The 16,618-nt window shown below is 36.6% G+C and overlaps 1 protein-coding gene across 9 annotated transcripts in view; it reads left to right on the top strand.

Moving 5' to 3' along the window:
- pax5 (paired box 5) overlaps window positions 1-9,024 on the top strand; it is a 56,835-nt gene extending 47,811 nt beyond the window's left edge. For 4 of the 9 annotated variants that reach the window (XM_051888722.1, XM_051888707.1, XM_051888673.1 and 1 more), the window contains 3 exons: window positions 436-522; window positions 1,330-1,416; window positions 3,536-9,024. In XM_051888722.1, coding sequence (XP_051744682.1) covers window positions 436-522; window positions 1,330-1,416; window positions 3,536-3,618 — 257 coding nt within the window. In that variant the 3' untranslated portion in view covers window positions 3,619-9,024. The other 5 variants (XM_051888654.1, XM_051888664.1, XM_051888732.1 and 2 more) reach the window with 4 other exon arrangements.
- Window positions 9,025-16,618: the final 7,594 nt, after the last annotated feature.

Below are 16,618 nucleotides of genomic sequence, written 5' to 3' on the forward strand. Positions count from 1 at the left end.
AGAGTGTATCGCCTCTCCTTCTCTTTCGTTCTGTTGCTTCCTCTCTTTCAGCAGGGGGGCTGACACACAGGGGAGGGGGGCACAAAACCAGCCAGGCAGAACCGACAGAGCGAGAGATGGAGGGAAAGAGAGAGAGCGAGAGAGAGCTGGGGCCTCTGATTTTGTGACAGCCAGCAAAGGGAAAGTGTTCCCCAGGGAAAGGGAGAACGAGGGAGACGGGAAAAGAGGGAGAGAAGGAGATAAAGGGAAAACTACACTGAAGCAATGGAGGAGAAAAACTGTCACAAATCGACACTTCCACCTAGCCAATTGGACCTTTTAGGCTCCTACACACTACATGTGCAGTATAGGATGTAAAATCCACCTGCAGACTGAAGAGTTTGAACAATTTTACATGCATATCTAACATTTCTTTTGTCTTTTCTTAAATTTCAGGAGGTGATTTCTCTGGCAGTCCATACTCTCATCCACAGTATTCGACATACAATGAGTCTTGGAGATTTGCAAACCCCAGTCTACTAGGTAAAATCAGCTGAAACCACAACCATCTGGACCTTGATGGAGAAAACTTGCTCTTCCCATACATTTGTAATAATGAGCTTTAAAGGAATAATTCACCCAAAATGAAAGTTCTTTCATTATTTACTCACCATTATATGGAAGCCAATTACTGCCTCAGAATAAAAACAATAAATAAAAAGGTAATTATGACTTTTATATCTCCCATTATAAATTTATATATCCAAACTGCGACTTTCTCGTAATTGCAACTTTACATTTCACAATGAGACGTCATATGTAACACTTCCAACTTTATATCTCACAGTTAAACTTTTAATGCAATTAGAACAATTTGTCCTCATCTGCAATTTCATCCTCCATTCTGCATATTTGAACTGACGCCATGACTAGTTAGGACTTATGCTAGAACCAATGGACATTCAGTGAAAGGGAAGATTATCGGTAAATTTAACAGCTTCAGTCTGTTCCACACAGAAAGCATTTGTATAACTTATACACTACCATTCAAAATTCTGAGGTCAGTAGGATTCTTTTGTTCTTTTTTGAAAGAAACTAATACTTTTGTTTTTATTATACTTTTTTTCAGCAAGGATGCAATAAATTGATCAAAAGTGACAGTAAAAAGGCATGTATAATGTTACAAAGAAAGTCATTCTTGGGTGAACTATTCCTTTAAGGGGAAAATAAAATGAACTGGCTTAGAGTGCTTTATAAAGAATTCATTTATAGTCTATAGCTCTAAAATAACTGCATTTCATGTGAACTATAAACTTACTGTTGTATGTGTGTGCACTTTGCGGTTCTCAGTGTTCCAGCAGGAGTATGGTTCTTTATTGGGCTCGGAGAGAGCAGCTTCATCGGGTCTATTCTCCGGCCAAACCCCACAACCCACAGGTACCAAAACACCCATGCCATCAGAGGGGGATGTGTGGGTGGTTTGATGTTTGAAACATTGTTGGGTTAGCATGCCATATGTTTTTGTATGTATGGTGCATAGAATGAGCGGTTTAGAAGAACCTGCCCCGATCAGCAAAACCTCAGACTGACACATCTGTCAAGAGCAAGGTGAAGGGGCATTGGCTTAAAAACAGTTCTATGTGTGTTAGAGAGAGCCACAGAGCTGACCTTAACGTTCCCAATGGAGAAGGGATTCCTTGGAGATTCCATGATTTTTTGCTTTGTGTGTCAAGAAAGAGACCCTGATTTGACAGTGTTTGTGTGAATTGCTCCAAGGCAAAGTTTAGTATCTATTAGGGCTGGGATATACAGTCAAACCAAAATGTATTCAGACACCTTTAACATTTCATTCATTAATACAGTTTATTCAGTATAGTTAAAAAAAAAAAAAAAGAAAGGTAATAAAATATGACAAGATCTCAGCGTTTAACTGTTTCAGAAAAAATTCTTCTTAATTATGTCAGATAACACTTAAGCAAAACATGGTCAGGTCAAAATGTCTGAATAATTTTTGCTTCCAAATTTTGATCAATTTTACTGGTAGTCCATTGTATGGAGATTTTTGGGTATAATATGTCACAGTTTACTTTATTTTTCTATCCTCACTTACATAAATGAACTATAGTGTCCTGCACCCACTAGTAAAAATATATCAAAAATGTCTGAATAATTTGTATAGCCAAAAATGCTTTGAAATGGCTTAACTTTTTTTTTATCTCCTCAAAGAAACCAAATGCAATATCCATAGATATAGATTCCAAATGCTTTAAGATGTAAAATACAGTAAAAATGCTGTAAGAATTAAATATTTTTTATGTATATGCTACAATTTAACAAGTCATACTAATAAACAACAATATATACCTACATGCAACAAATTGCTGATTCAGAGTTTTGAACTGATTTACTTAAACAGAACTGGTTTATAACAAATTACAATTTAAATCATAAATGCTTTTGAAATGTTTTATTGAATATATGTTTTAATGCTCTCATCTTAGTACTGAGACAAGGAAGGATTGTGAAACTAGTCTACTTAAACTTACTGGGCACAAAAAAAAAAAAAAAAACATTAAATCATTGCAATAATCTGTTCCATGATACCATTGTCAGCAAAATAATTGTGAATATAGTGTAAATTTGAAATTTTTCCCTAGTACATATGACAACGTGATACTGTATATCTTACGCTCTTAAACCCTGTTTTTACCACAACACAAAAGCTACTTAATCACACTCAAATAATCTTTATTTCCAGTGAAGACAAACACACACATCCGCCATATTTCTCCAACACATTTCTCCCAATTTCAAACTCTTTACCTCCAGCAACAAAGACTAAGCAGCATCGCTGTCCCTCCACTCCGTTATACCCCTCGCTCATGCCTGCTGTCTCTGTGTAATAAAGAAAAATAATTCCTGCTAAAACTAAATATGATACTAAAGACATTTCTGGGTCTGAGGGGTCCATCAGCACTTAATGCCAACACAGACTGATCAAGATGGATCATGTGTCTTATAGAGCAGAAATGGTCTTTTCCCAGCAGAAACTGAGCTGATGATGATGGTGTCATTTCAAATAAGAGGAAGGGTGACATGATTGTGGGGGACTGATAAATCAAAAGTACCCTGGGCTGTAAATCCATCATCCTGTAATCATATTCTTTGTATTGAATGCATTGTTTCTTATTTAGCATTTATTTTAATGCGATCTGAAATCAACAGCAGTTTAAGATTATTTTAATAGGAGGGCGTGTTTAAAAATAAACATAGTGCCACAAAATTGAGTTAAAATGGTTGAAAATAATACATTTAACATGACATATATTACACTATAATTAAAAAAAAATTGGGGTCAGTTTTTTTTTTTAAAGAAATTAATTTTATTTGGCAAAGATGCATTAAATTGATCAAAGGTGATAGTAAAAGATTTCTATTTCAAATAAATGTTGTTCATTTTATTCAAAGAATCCTGAAAAAAAAAAAAAAAAAAAATTAGAAAGGGACCACTTGTTAATCTGATGACTGACAGGTTTTTTTTTCATATCCCTTTTAGGATCTCCATACTACTATAGCGCAGCCACACGGGGAGCAGGAACGGCAGCCACAGCAACTGCCACTGCCTATGACCGTCACTGACCAGCCGGGCAGAGGAGAAGAGGAATGGTGAAGGAGTGGGAGAAAAAAAAAAGAGCAGCGAGAATGGATTGATAGCGCCCACATGAGACTGCTTACATATGGAAGAAAAGAAGTGGAGGAGGAGCAGGAAGGAGAATGGAGAAAGAAAAAAAGAAAGAAAGAAGAGGTGACAATGTTTTCCTGCCAATTACAATCAATGGTCCAATCAGAAGCTTCAGCTGATGTGTCTAATTTCTGTTCATTAGTGGAAAGTATACACCCATTCACCTGTATTCCTGTGGTCTCACCTCACACTAAGGGCTGTTTACATGACACTGTTTTCAACTAAAAACAGAAAACTTTTTATGCGTTTTGATTATTCATTTACACAACAACAGCGTTTTGGGGGCCTGAAAACACAAACATTTGAAAACGGGATTCAAAGTGCACATTTTTGAAAACGATACTGTTATCATCTCCGTGTAAAATACAAAAATGCAAATTTGTCAAAAAGGTGACGTCATGCGCATGTGTATTACATGTTCAGTTTTTCGCATAGTGTTGCTATACAAAGTGACATTGCCAACTACTGGCCTCGCAGCATAATACAGCATTTTTAGTCGCTTTCGCAGATCCTTGTGAACAGGGATCATTTTGACAGCATTGTTGTCTGTAAGCGAAAAACGTAAAGAAAAAACTTTTCCGTTTTTAGTACATCGTTGTCGTGTAAACGTACCCTAAATCTGTTATTGCTTTGATTTATCTCTTTTGTCATTAAAGCCTTGCTTATCCTATCGTCTTTGCATCTCTATGCAGTCTGTTCTTATAGAGATGATCAGGTGTTGGGAGTTGGTACCAGACAATCTACTAGTGGCAGCTTGAGATGACCTACATGATTTGAGTTAATTTTTCAGTCATTTCATCAACTGTGTGAATGTGGCATCATAATCTGTTTTACTAGACTGTTTTACTAGTCTGCTAAAACCATAAATTGCTTTGGAGAGAAAATAAAGTATCAAGTGAATGGAGATTCAATAGAGTTGGACAGAAAACTCAGGTTGGAATATTGGCATTATTTACATTAAAATTAGCCAGCGTGAAGGACAGACCCATTTCACTATTGATCATGGGATGCTTCCATTTGAAATTGTAGTGTAATTACGGTAGAGTTAGGAGAGATATTACTGAAAGACTCTGAAATCAGCCCTGATTGCGTAAGCACAAGAATATTTGAGCCCTCAGTTCTAATCTAGGAACCATTTAAACATAATGGACTCGTTAAATAAGATGGAAGTTTAGCATTAGTTGTAATGCGATGGCTATAAATGGGACTGTTTTGTGATTTCAGTCATTATGTTTGAAAATGGCAGCATTAAAGCACTGTTGTCATGAATGAGAGCATCTGTATTTTAAAGACTCCTCTCCTTCCTCTGTGTAGATAAATACTATTTACGTATGTACAGAATACCCTTATTCAACTGTACATTAGTAAGATTTATAGCTATTTATGATGGAGAGTAATATATATAATTGTGTGTAAAAGTTTACTGCAGACAAATGCTACAATGCTACTGCTAGCTAAAGATGTTGCCGTGGAATACGTAGCTGGTTCTCTTTTTAAACCCCTGATGTTTCATTCCAAATGCAAATCAGTTGCAATTAATAGAGCTTGCTGGAACTGAAGCGCTGACAAACTTTTGTAAAGTTGCTACATTTTAGAAGGGGAACATCTTTAGCGATGCTAATTTCCCCAACAGGAAGTGATGTCATACTGTCTGTCCATTCAAAACTCCTTAGCCTCCCCAAAGATGCTCTTCAGTAGTGCAAATAGATACTCTTAAAAGCACAAAGTGACAAATCTGTTATCCGAAAATGACTTTTTTTTTTGTTCATGCTCTTTGAGTGCATTTGTTTTTGAATATTCACTTCATCCATACTGCGCCAAGACAATGCATGAGACCAAGGTGGAGGCCTTACCAAACTCTCTATGTAGCAACATCATGCTGTACATTCATCCCTATTTGTCTGTCTGAGATATTCTGTACATCTATCACTTACAATGACAAGAGCTTTTGATATCATTATTGACTGATATATTGATATCTAACTTTAGATTCTAGTAGACGAGAAAAGACAAAAAGTGTGCTTTATTTAGCTATTGTCTGTGATGAGTGTTCCCAGTTCTTGATTTCCTTGTTTTTTTTTCAATACACTGTGCATTGCTGAGTAGCTTTCGAAAAAGGAGAACACTGTAGTTTTAGTAGTGAGTCACAAGCACCAAAACTTTGATGTGAAATAAGAAAAAAAAGACAAAACTATGAATATATATATATATAGAAGTTGATAGTTTTTATGTTTTTATGTTGTTGCTCTGGACTGTAAAGTAGTAATAGGATTACATTTGTTTGTAGACCATAAGTTGCACGTTATGCAACTCTAAAGAAACCCTTGATGCCGTTCACCACTAATGACTACTGGTGAACTTTGACCTTTTAAACTTTTAGTCAGAGGCATTATGAACCTGAAGTACACCAGCTGAAATCAAGGACAGTGCCTTTATTTTTCTACCGAGTCATCCAGAATGACCATGTGTCACTAAATTGCGAAGCTGTCTGCATGACATAATGAGATCAGAGCTTGACCAACCAATCAATCAATCAATGCCACTGCCCACAGTTTTAACAGCGTTTTTTTTTTTTTTTTACATGCCAATTTTACAAACTAATTAAAACCCAGCAAACAAACTATAAATTATACTCATATAATCTATTTAATATTCTAACAGCAAGTAAAATATGATTATCCATTAAATAAATCATTGTTCTATTATATACAGTATTGTACTGCTACTACCCCAAGCAGTACAATATTGTACTGACGAGTAATTTACACTAAACAACAGATTCAGTATGACAATATGTAGTTTTAGTCAACTAATTGCAAATTTAATATCAAAACTGACATATTCTGAGACCCAAAAGCTGTTTTATTTTCTGCTGATATAACAGGGTACACTCTTAGAAGAAAAGTTTCTATATAGAACCTTAGAGGGTTCTGTCAAGCGCATCGGATATAGAACCTTTTAGGGGTTCCCATCTTGGGATCATTTTATGGATTTAGTTTTAAGTTTATTAGTTGAAATTAATTAAAAAAAAAAAAAAGTTTAAATTCATTTTTATTTTTTATTAAATTTTATGAATTAAACAGCTAGTTAACATGCTTTATCAATAATAACAAAAATTAAATAACCTGTTAAACATGAAAGTATTATGCAATCATTAAAGACATTTCTCCTCATATAAAACCTTTTTGGCATAGAAGGTTCTTTAGAATTGAGTCAAGAACCCTAGGGTTCTATATAGAACCCCACTGAACCTTTTTTTTCTAAGAGTGTGCAAGAAACTCCTGATGGTAACATTAATTCCTTTCTCTTATAAGGATAGTTCACACAAAAATGAAACTTCTATCATCATTTATTCACCCTCATGTTTTTCCAAAACTGTTTCAACTGTTTTTTCGAATGTACTGAAAGTCGGTCCAAAAATAACATGAGACCACATTGACTTTCATAATATGGACAATTAAAAAAAAAAAACATATTTTGAAATGCATAGGCATACAGGTTTGGAACGATGTGAGGGTAAATTTTAGGTGAACTATCCCTTTAAGCACTGAGAATGAATGTTAGATTAATTATAAAGGGATTGCCTTGCCATTTATCTGACCATTTTTGTTTAAATAGTGGTTGTGTATTTCTGTTGGCTTAAAATAGAGAGATACACATTCAACACACACATGCAGTCCTTTTGTCCTTCGTCAGGTCATGAACACGCCACACCTCTCCATCGACATGATCAAAACCTGCTGCGCCAGCAAAATCGAACACCTTTCTCTTTTCTCATCCCCTCTTATTTCAATTTCTTATTTCCACCCCACCCCCATTTTACTCCCTTTTCCTCTCTGGTGCACCTTTAATCTCATCATATCTTCCTAACCCCTTAATCCAATGACATCAGGATTAGAAATTCTACAAGTTAGCCGTTGATCACCTTTATAAAAATCCCCATTTTCTCTGAGAAGATTATGATCACATGCATTTAGGTTATAAATAGCATGCATTAAAAATCTTGGTTTTAGATTATTGGCATACAATTTCATTTAATTAGTCTTATTTTTTTCATTCACTCTCATTCTCATTCACAAAAATGTGGCAAAATAGATACCTGGCTTTTAATTATACCTTAAAACAAAGTAGTTTACTCTTTAAAATATGGCTTAGGACTCCATATGTAAAATGTTTCCAAAGTAAAAGCTGAGCATCATGAATGATACACATTCATCCAGTAAACAAGCCTTGTGGGAACAGCCCACAAAATATCAGAATATAGGAGTCAAATGCTATTTCCCAAACAAGCAAAAATTGGTTCACAATCCTAAAACAGTAATATATTCGGTGATGTATTGATTCTACAAGCGGTACGTCCACATCAACATTAAAGGTTTCCCAATTAAAAAGGCAGACTTTTAAAAACAGAGGACTTGGTTATCACCTTATTGTGGCCTTCTGTGTACAATCGGAAGCTCCTTCTGTAATTACTTGCTAATAGTTTCTTTCCCAATGGGTTCATAAGTATTTTTTACTCAGTTTTTGAAGTAAAGATTAAAGATTTTAAGAAAGTTTGAAACGTTTTGACGAATTTGATAACAGCAATCAGTTCAATTCAAAAGAAAAAGAAAAGAAAGAAAAAAAAATCAGTCCAATAACATATCTGTAGCATCCACCAAAGTTAGAGATGCCCGGTTTAAAAGTATTCTCTGGTGAGCATTGCAAAATTTTTCAAATTATGAAATAACCAACATGACAGAAAGATGAAGGCAACAGATATTTGCAATGAATAAATGAATGAACTGCTTCTTTAAGAAATGTGTATGTTTTTTATTGAATTTTCTAGTAGTAAAAACTCTTGGTGTTTTTCTCTGCGTGTCGTGTGTTGTCTTAATATTTGAATGTATTTACTGCGGAACAAAATTTGCCAAAGATATCATGTCACTTGATTTCAATCTTTTTGGTTCTTCATGACTATTTCTTCATTTTATTAAAATCTGTCCACAAGCTGGAAATAAATGTGATTTGATATTAATTTTCTAATGGAATTATATTGTTATTGTTATATTATTATTGTTATTTTTATTATTATGATTTTTATTTGTTTGTTTTACTGTTGTTCAGGGTTATTCAATTGTCTGGCATTCCTCCTAATCCCTGATACAGGGTCATAGGCTACTCTGTGTATGTGCATATGAGTGAATGTTGTTTGTGAATTATCAATTTACGTATGTTGTAATGTGAAACTAAGAAGTAATTATTTGTAAATATTGGCCATAATTTTATTGGTTCATCAGAATAAAAGTAATTTTTTAAGTTCACAGCTTGTATTAGTATTAATCAAAAAAGCTTGACTTTCGTGATATAGGTCTTTGCTCAGTTATGTAGTAGTTCACACATAGAGAGGAGTGGAAATGTATTAGAAACATATGTATATGCCGAGCCCCGCACATGAAATGCAGGGGAAAAAAAAAAAAGTAGGCTAAATCGTACACACTATTTACTAATTCGTACCCTCGATTTACAAATCGTGTGCACAATTCACTAATTTGTTCCCTCGATTTGCTAAATCATGCACACGATTTATAAATCAAGGGAATGAATTAGTAAATTGTGCGCATGATTTAGCAAACTGAGGGAACGAAATTGTAAATCATGCGCACAATTTACTTTTTTCCTTCATGTCACCGTGATTTTGCCAAGTAAGACATGTTCCTGGATCAACATCTTTGTTTATCCTGGAACAGCATTTCAATCAACCAATCAGATTTGAGGGACAAGTTTACTGTTTATGTCAAGTTTAGGCTTGCAACTAGGGTTAGGTGCTTCTACATCAATGTTATTCACCTATTTTCCCCCTCTGATTTTAGGGATAAGTTATGGGTAGGATTAGGTTTAGGGGTAGGAATAGGGTTAAGACTAAATGTTCAGACTGGAATGTTGTGCAGGATCAACAAAATATGTTGATCCAGGAACATGTCTTACTTGGCAAAATCACGATGACCCCATTCATATGTGGTTGGTCCACCCTTTGCAGCTATAACAGCTTCCACTCTTCCGGGAAGACTTTCCACAAGATTTTGGAGTGTTTCTGTGAGAATTTTTGCCCACTCATCCAGTACAGCATTTGTGAGGTCAGGCACTGATGTTGGATGCCACCTTTACAATAAGTCAGTTCGTGAAATTTCATGGAAGTGTTTAGGAACAGCAGCATCTCAGCCATGAAGCAGAAGACCACGTAGAGTCACAGAGTGGTGTCATCGAGTTCTGAGGCGCATAGTGCGTAAAAGTCATTAAAGCTCTGTGGACTCTATAGCTGAAGAGTTGCAAACTGACATTAAGACCAGCACAAAAACTGTGCGGCGGGAGCTTCATGGAATGGATTTTCTATGGCTGAGCATCTGCATGCAAGTCTCTCATCACCAAGTACAATACAAAGCATCGGATGGAGTAGTGTAAAGAATGTGGAAACAGTAGAAACATTCTGTGGAGTGACGAACCACTGAATCACGAATCTCTGTTTGGCAGTCTGATGGGCGAGTCTGGGTTTGGTGGATACCAAGAGAACGTTACATACCTGACTGCATTGTGCCAACTGTAAAGTTTGGTGGAGAGGGATAATGGTATGGACTGTTTTTCAGGGGTTGGGCTAGGTGAAGGGAGTGAAGGGAAATCTTAATTCTTCAGCATACCAAGACATTTTGGACAATGCTATGCTTCCAACTTTGTGGGAACAGTTTGGGAAGGAACTTGACTATTCCAGCATGACTTTGCCCAGTGCACAAAGCAAGGTCCATAAAGACATGATTAGAAGAGTTTGGTGTGGAAGAACGTGACTAGCCAGGCCTTGCCATCCAACATCAGTGCCTGAGCTCACAAATGCTCTACTGGATGAATGGGCAAAAATTCCCACAGAAACATTGGAAAGACTTCCCAGAAGAGTGGAAGCTGGTATAGCTGCAAAGGGGGGGCAGACTTTATATCAATGTATAAATGTATTTAGAATGCAATGTCATTATAGTCCCTGTTGATGTAATGGCCAGGTGTTCCAATATTTTTGTCCATACACACAGACACACAAAGTTTATATTAAAAGTACAGTATTTTAATGTAATCACCCCTAATAAGCACAACTCCAGTGCTGTCTGTGTGTGACGATGTTGCAGGGCATTCCAAAGGAATTTATTTTCAATATCTTTTTAATGATGTGTGCAGAAACCATTTTAACCAGAAATCAAAAGAAAATTTGTATGGGTAAACGGAAAAGTACTATTTACAATTTTGTCTGTCTTCTTTCTTTCAACAAGCAATTAAGTTATATTGCTACAGACGTAGGCTAAACAGAACTAGATATGACACAGGTTTCATATACCTATTTAAAGAAACTCTTTCAAATGACAAAAACCGCAGTGTTTCTAAACAAGAGACATTTATCTGCTTTCCTCTATAGAGCTACATAAACACAACCTCCCCACTTTGTGCGAATGGAGCTTACCAGCGCTTCAGTTTTGGCTGGTGGCCTGGTCCACAGGAGGTCTTAACAGGGGGTGATAATGGACCACAAACTGCAATACAACAACAACACGCCACACACACGCGAAAAACAGCTTCGGCCCAGCTGGATACACACTCAGCACCAGCTGGGATTTGGTCGCGTGCCAGGTTACCATGTCTCCTGCACACATTTAGTAACACAGTTTTGGGTCACTGCCCGGATACCTAGTTTGCCAGGTTGGCACTTGTGATATTTCGGTGCTTGGGTGCATTCCCAGATTAGAAGCACAGTGGCAAACTGTGATTTCTGCAGAGCTTGAGTCTCAGCCAGATAACATGATGAATGAGCACTTCAAAGCAGAGGAGTTCCTCAGGTGTGTACTTTTGTGACTCTGGATACTCTGGATACAGTGGATCATTCTCTCCAAGCAGCCCTTTCTAAAGCTCATTAAAGCAACCAGAAGTTACTTACATAAATATGCAGCTGTGTCCCACAAAACCTTATACTCCCAAATTGATGCCAATAAACCTTTTTCTGATTTCTTACAGATATTCGCTCAGGGATTACTTAAAATATAATGGGCATAATTACCAAAGCAATGTAATACCACCGGCTGAACATACCCGTTGAAAAGACCATCATGACAACATGGAATGCTGGTGTGCTGGCCTCCCCATCAGGTTGAATAAATTCCATTTGAGAATAAGCAAGTCCTTAGAGGTAAAAATAGCGACAAATGAGCTATCCACATTCATTTAATTGCTATTTTATCAATGTGAATATCACATTAAAATAATTTGGTCAAAACTCTTCACTATCGCTTTATATAGCTGAGCACATCAAATACAGTAAACATAAGCTGGAATGCAAGAAATTTGTTCTTGTGCCTCAAGCATGCAAGATTGAGCTTCTCTTTACCATATTTGATGTGCCCTATATACACTATATCGGCAAATGTGGTAGGCCACGTAAAATCACAGAGCAGGGGTCAGCGCATGCTGAGGCGCACAGTGCGCAGAAGTCGCCAACTTTCTGCAGAGTCAATAGCTACAGACCTCCAAACTTTGTGTGGCCTTCAGATTAGCTCAAGAACAGTGTGTAGAGAGCTTCATGGAATGGGTTTCCATGGCCGAGCATCTGCATCCAAGCCTTACATCAGCCAAGTGCAATGCAAAGCGTCAGCTGCATTGGTGCAAAGCACGCCGCCACTGGAGTAGAGCAGTGGAGACGTGTTCTCTGGAGTGACGAATCACGCTTCTCTGTCTGGCAATCCGATGGACGAGTCTGGGTTTGGCGGTTGCCAGGAGATCGGTACTTGCCTGACTGCATTGTGCCAAGTGTAAAGTTTGGTGGAGGGGGGATTATGGTGTGGGGTTGTTTTTCAGGGGTTGGGCTTGGCCCCTTAGTTCCAGTGAAAGGAACTCTTAATGCTTCAGCATACCAAGACATTTTGGACAATTTCATGCTCCCAACTTTGTGGGAACAGTTTGGGGATGGCCCCTTCCTGTTCCAACAGGACTGCGCACCAGTGCACAAAGCAAGGTCCATAAAGACATGGATGGACTTGACTGGCCTCTACAGAGTCCTGACCTCAACCCGATAGAACACCTTTGGGATGAATTAGAGCGGAGACTGCGAGCCAGGCCTTCTCGCCAACATCACTGCCTGACCTCACAAATGCGCTTCTAGAAGAATGGTCAAAAATTCCCATAAACACACTCCTAAACCTTGTGGAAAGCCTTCCCAAAAGAGTTGATGCTGTTATAGCTGCAAAGGGTGGGCCAACTCCATATTAAACCCTACGGATTAACTTGTTTTGAGTGAAGTGGTTGAGTATATTATTCAATGACTCACTCACTCATTGCCACCTACTGGTGTAATAATGTAACATGCAGAAAGAGTCCCCAAATGCACCAACTGACAGTCATTTGCACAAACACAAACAGTGAAAAGTCCAAGTGATGTTGGACTGTAGCTATACAAGCACTTTTGGAATGACGCTCGGCCATCCAAAACTTTTCATTATGCAGTTGATATTTATATTACAATTACACAAATGACATGTGCATTTAAAGTGCTCAGCATGCTTCAGTAAATATGTAGGGGAAAAACATACGTGAACGCTATATCCACATTTTTTAATTACTTCCACATCACACTATCCTTAATAAGACACAGGGAACTATAATTGAGAGCATACAATAATATGAAGATAAATATAATTCAGAACTGAATTTTAGTCTACAAACTAAAATGAATCATCTGTGTTGGACAAATTTTCTTTCTCTTTATTAGACTGGCTCCTTCAAGCCTGATTAAATAAATAATCATGACATTTTTATTTTTCCTGTCTATTTTATTTGCTCTTGCTCTGCGAGAAGAGCACGAGTGGGAGAGATAGCCATTAGAGGGCCAAGAAGCCATGCAAATTAACGTCACTCACAGAGCAGCTACTTCTGTGTGTGTGTGAGTGGAAATGGAGGGTGCTGGTAAGGTAATTGCAAGAGTCTTATTAAGACAGAGGAGTGTAAAGCTGACATGCAGGTGAAGACACTTGCAGGCACACACATAGACGTACACACGCTTACAAGAAGATGCACATGTTCTCTCCCCCTCATACACAAGCAACTTGAGTTACTTGATTACTAAGAGTTGCAGTTTCTTTTTCTCTCACATTCACACATGCTGATGGTCGTGAGTGGGCCTTAGGGGAGGCTAAGAGGTGAACAGTCATTTTCAGGAAAGTGAACTCCCTACAGTAATTAGTTTAGAGAAGTACTAGCTCTTATTTAAAACTTTTAAATGCCTAAAGAAGTTAGTTGGTATTAAAGGTCTTTCTATATGTTCTGCAATTCTAAGATAAGGACATTTTCTGTTAAATTACAAAGGATTTGTGTTGAGGGCAAATGATGGTGTTTCTGTAGCATGTTTGAAACATCAAGGTTGCGTTTGATTCACAGGGAGCATGTGTTGATGAAAATGTATAAATTGAATGCATTGTAAGTTATGGAAGCCTATTTCTACCTCAGAGAGAGAGAGAGAGAAAATCAATAAAAAAGTAACTCTAAGATAAAGTTTTAAATAAGAAATAAAGTCACATTGTGAGATATAGTCTCATTTAAAGAGATAGTTCACCCAAAAATTAAAATTATGTCATTTACTCACCCTCACGTCGTTCCAAACCTGTATGACTGTCTTTTTTCTGCGGAGCACAAAAGATGTTTTGTAGAATGTTGGTATTCCTTTAAGAGAAATAAATAAGTAATTATAATAAATAAAGTCACAATAAATTATGTATAAATTAGATATAAGGGCATAATTGGGAGAAATAAAGTAACAATTACCATTTTTATTTACTCTGAGTTGGAACAAACTACAACAAATATAATTTTTTGCATTTCCATTTGATCCAATAGCAAAAGATAAAATCCACTATTTCTATGACTTCAAAAAGAGGGGGGAAAAAAATACTGAGAGCTTGATTACGGTAGTCAGAAGAGAGAAAAAGTCAAATAAGCCGTCACTCCCTCTGCCATTATATTAGAAACACTCACATAGCAGCATTAACTAGTTTTCTGAAAAGGCAGTACATTACGAATATATTACTAATTACTAATTAAAAGGCCAATGTTTCATTTAACATCACCCTTAATTTAATTTTCAACCAAAATTCAACATCTGTCCAGTGTTAGAGGTAGACGTCAAGCCAACGTTGGGTTTTGACGTCAACTTGATCTTCATTTCCAACCAAAATTCAATGTCTGTCTAGCACTGGAGGTTGACGTCAAGCCAACGTTGGGTTTTGACATCAACCCAATTTTCATTTCCAGTAAATCACATGATGCAAAAAGCATGCATAAAACAGACATAAAACATGAGCATTTCCACAGTTTCCATGTGTCTTTAAGACATGGAAAATGTAGACTGTTTCAAACATCAGTCATTTGCTGATGGGATATCAGGGGACAAGGACTGCCTTACAGCGTGCACTGTGATTTAATAAGACATTACTCACATCATGAGTAACAATCGAGTCCTTGCTATCGCACACACACACACACACACCTTTCACTCTTCTCTAACCTACTTCTCCATTCTCATTTCTAAAATGCACAACAGAGTAAAAGTTTAGTTCAAGTATGTGAACATTTGTGTGTGCATTAAAGGGTTAAAACAAATGTTGATCTAATCGTCTAACTAATGCTCCAGTGAGCTGTACAATTTCCTTGTCTTTTCCTATGCCTGTAAAACTGACACTCATGACGAGTTGGAAAAAAGAAAGGAGGAAAAAAGAGGAGAGAAGTGAGCTGACAGGCAAAAGACCCTCTCATCCAGCTGTCTGACCCCCCTCCTTGCTCTCTCTCTCTCCGTCTCTCCCAGAGGGTTTGTCCTTCTGGTCTTGTCCATGATGAATGGACCTGTCGAAAGAAACTCATCCTAGACCCAATTAGAGACAGAGAGAGGAAGAAAGACAGAGAGAGAGAGAGTGCTGTGGGGAGGTGGGATGAGTGAGAGTAAAAGACAGTGACAGCGAGAGAGAGAAAGAATCCCAAACACAAGTAAGCTATGCAGGAAAGAGCTGTATTATTTTAGTCTATACTCACTTTCATAGCAGGGTTTCTGCAGTGGTTCATACACTGCACTAGACTGCTGGTCTGAAATCATTTACATACACACATGCACAGACAAAAAACATATCCCATACAACAATGTAACACAGTAACCACAGTTTCTGCAAAAATACCATAGTTACAGTTACTACAGCAGGGGTTTAAAAGTATATTTGATGTGAAAATCCCCCAGCTATTTATTTTCATGCATCGTTTGACAATGAAAATATGTAACTGATTGCAAGATCATCAGATTTTGGTTTGCTTTACATCAGTTTATATTGTTTTTTTTATACTGTACTGAAAGTAAATGAAATTATCATCACATTAAGTTGACAGTGTATCTTTTGTATTGATAGATGTAAATCTTGAAAAATATTTGAAATTTAAATTTATTTGAAAATGTCGTAATAATTATTTTATCATTGTCTCCAGAACTTAGAAAGTAGTATGAAACAAGAATGAAACTATCAAATTCTGGAAATGTGTTAAAAAATAATAATGAATTAACATTTTAAGCTAAAACTTGAACTTTGACAGTCCCAAAAATACATATTGTAAAATTGTTCTATTTTTTCCTCAAGTTTTCCATGGACCACCTAGCACCTAAATGATTCCTTATATATATATATATATATATATATATATATATATATATATATATACATATATATATATATATTTTTTTTTTTACTATATATAATATTTATTTATTATATATAAGTTCTGTCAGTCGATTAAAGAAAATTAACTGCACATTTTTAGCCTATATTTTAAATATTTGTTTTAAAGAATCATCTTTTTCTTCTT

This window comes from Ctenopharyngodon idella, chromosome 1 (assembly GCF_019924925.1).
Source record: "Ctenopharyngodon idella isolate HZGC_01 chromosome 1, HZGC01, whole genome shotgun sequence".
Lineage (NCBI taxonomy): Eukaryota > Metazoa > Chordata > Actinopteri > Cypriniformes > Xenocyprididae > Ctenopharyngodon > Ctenopharyngodon idella.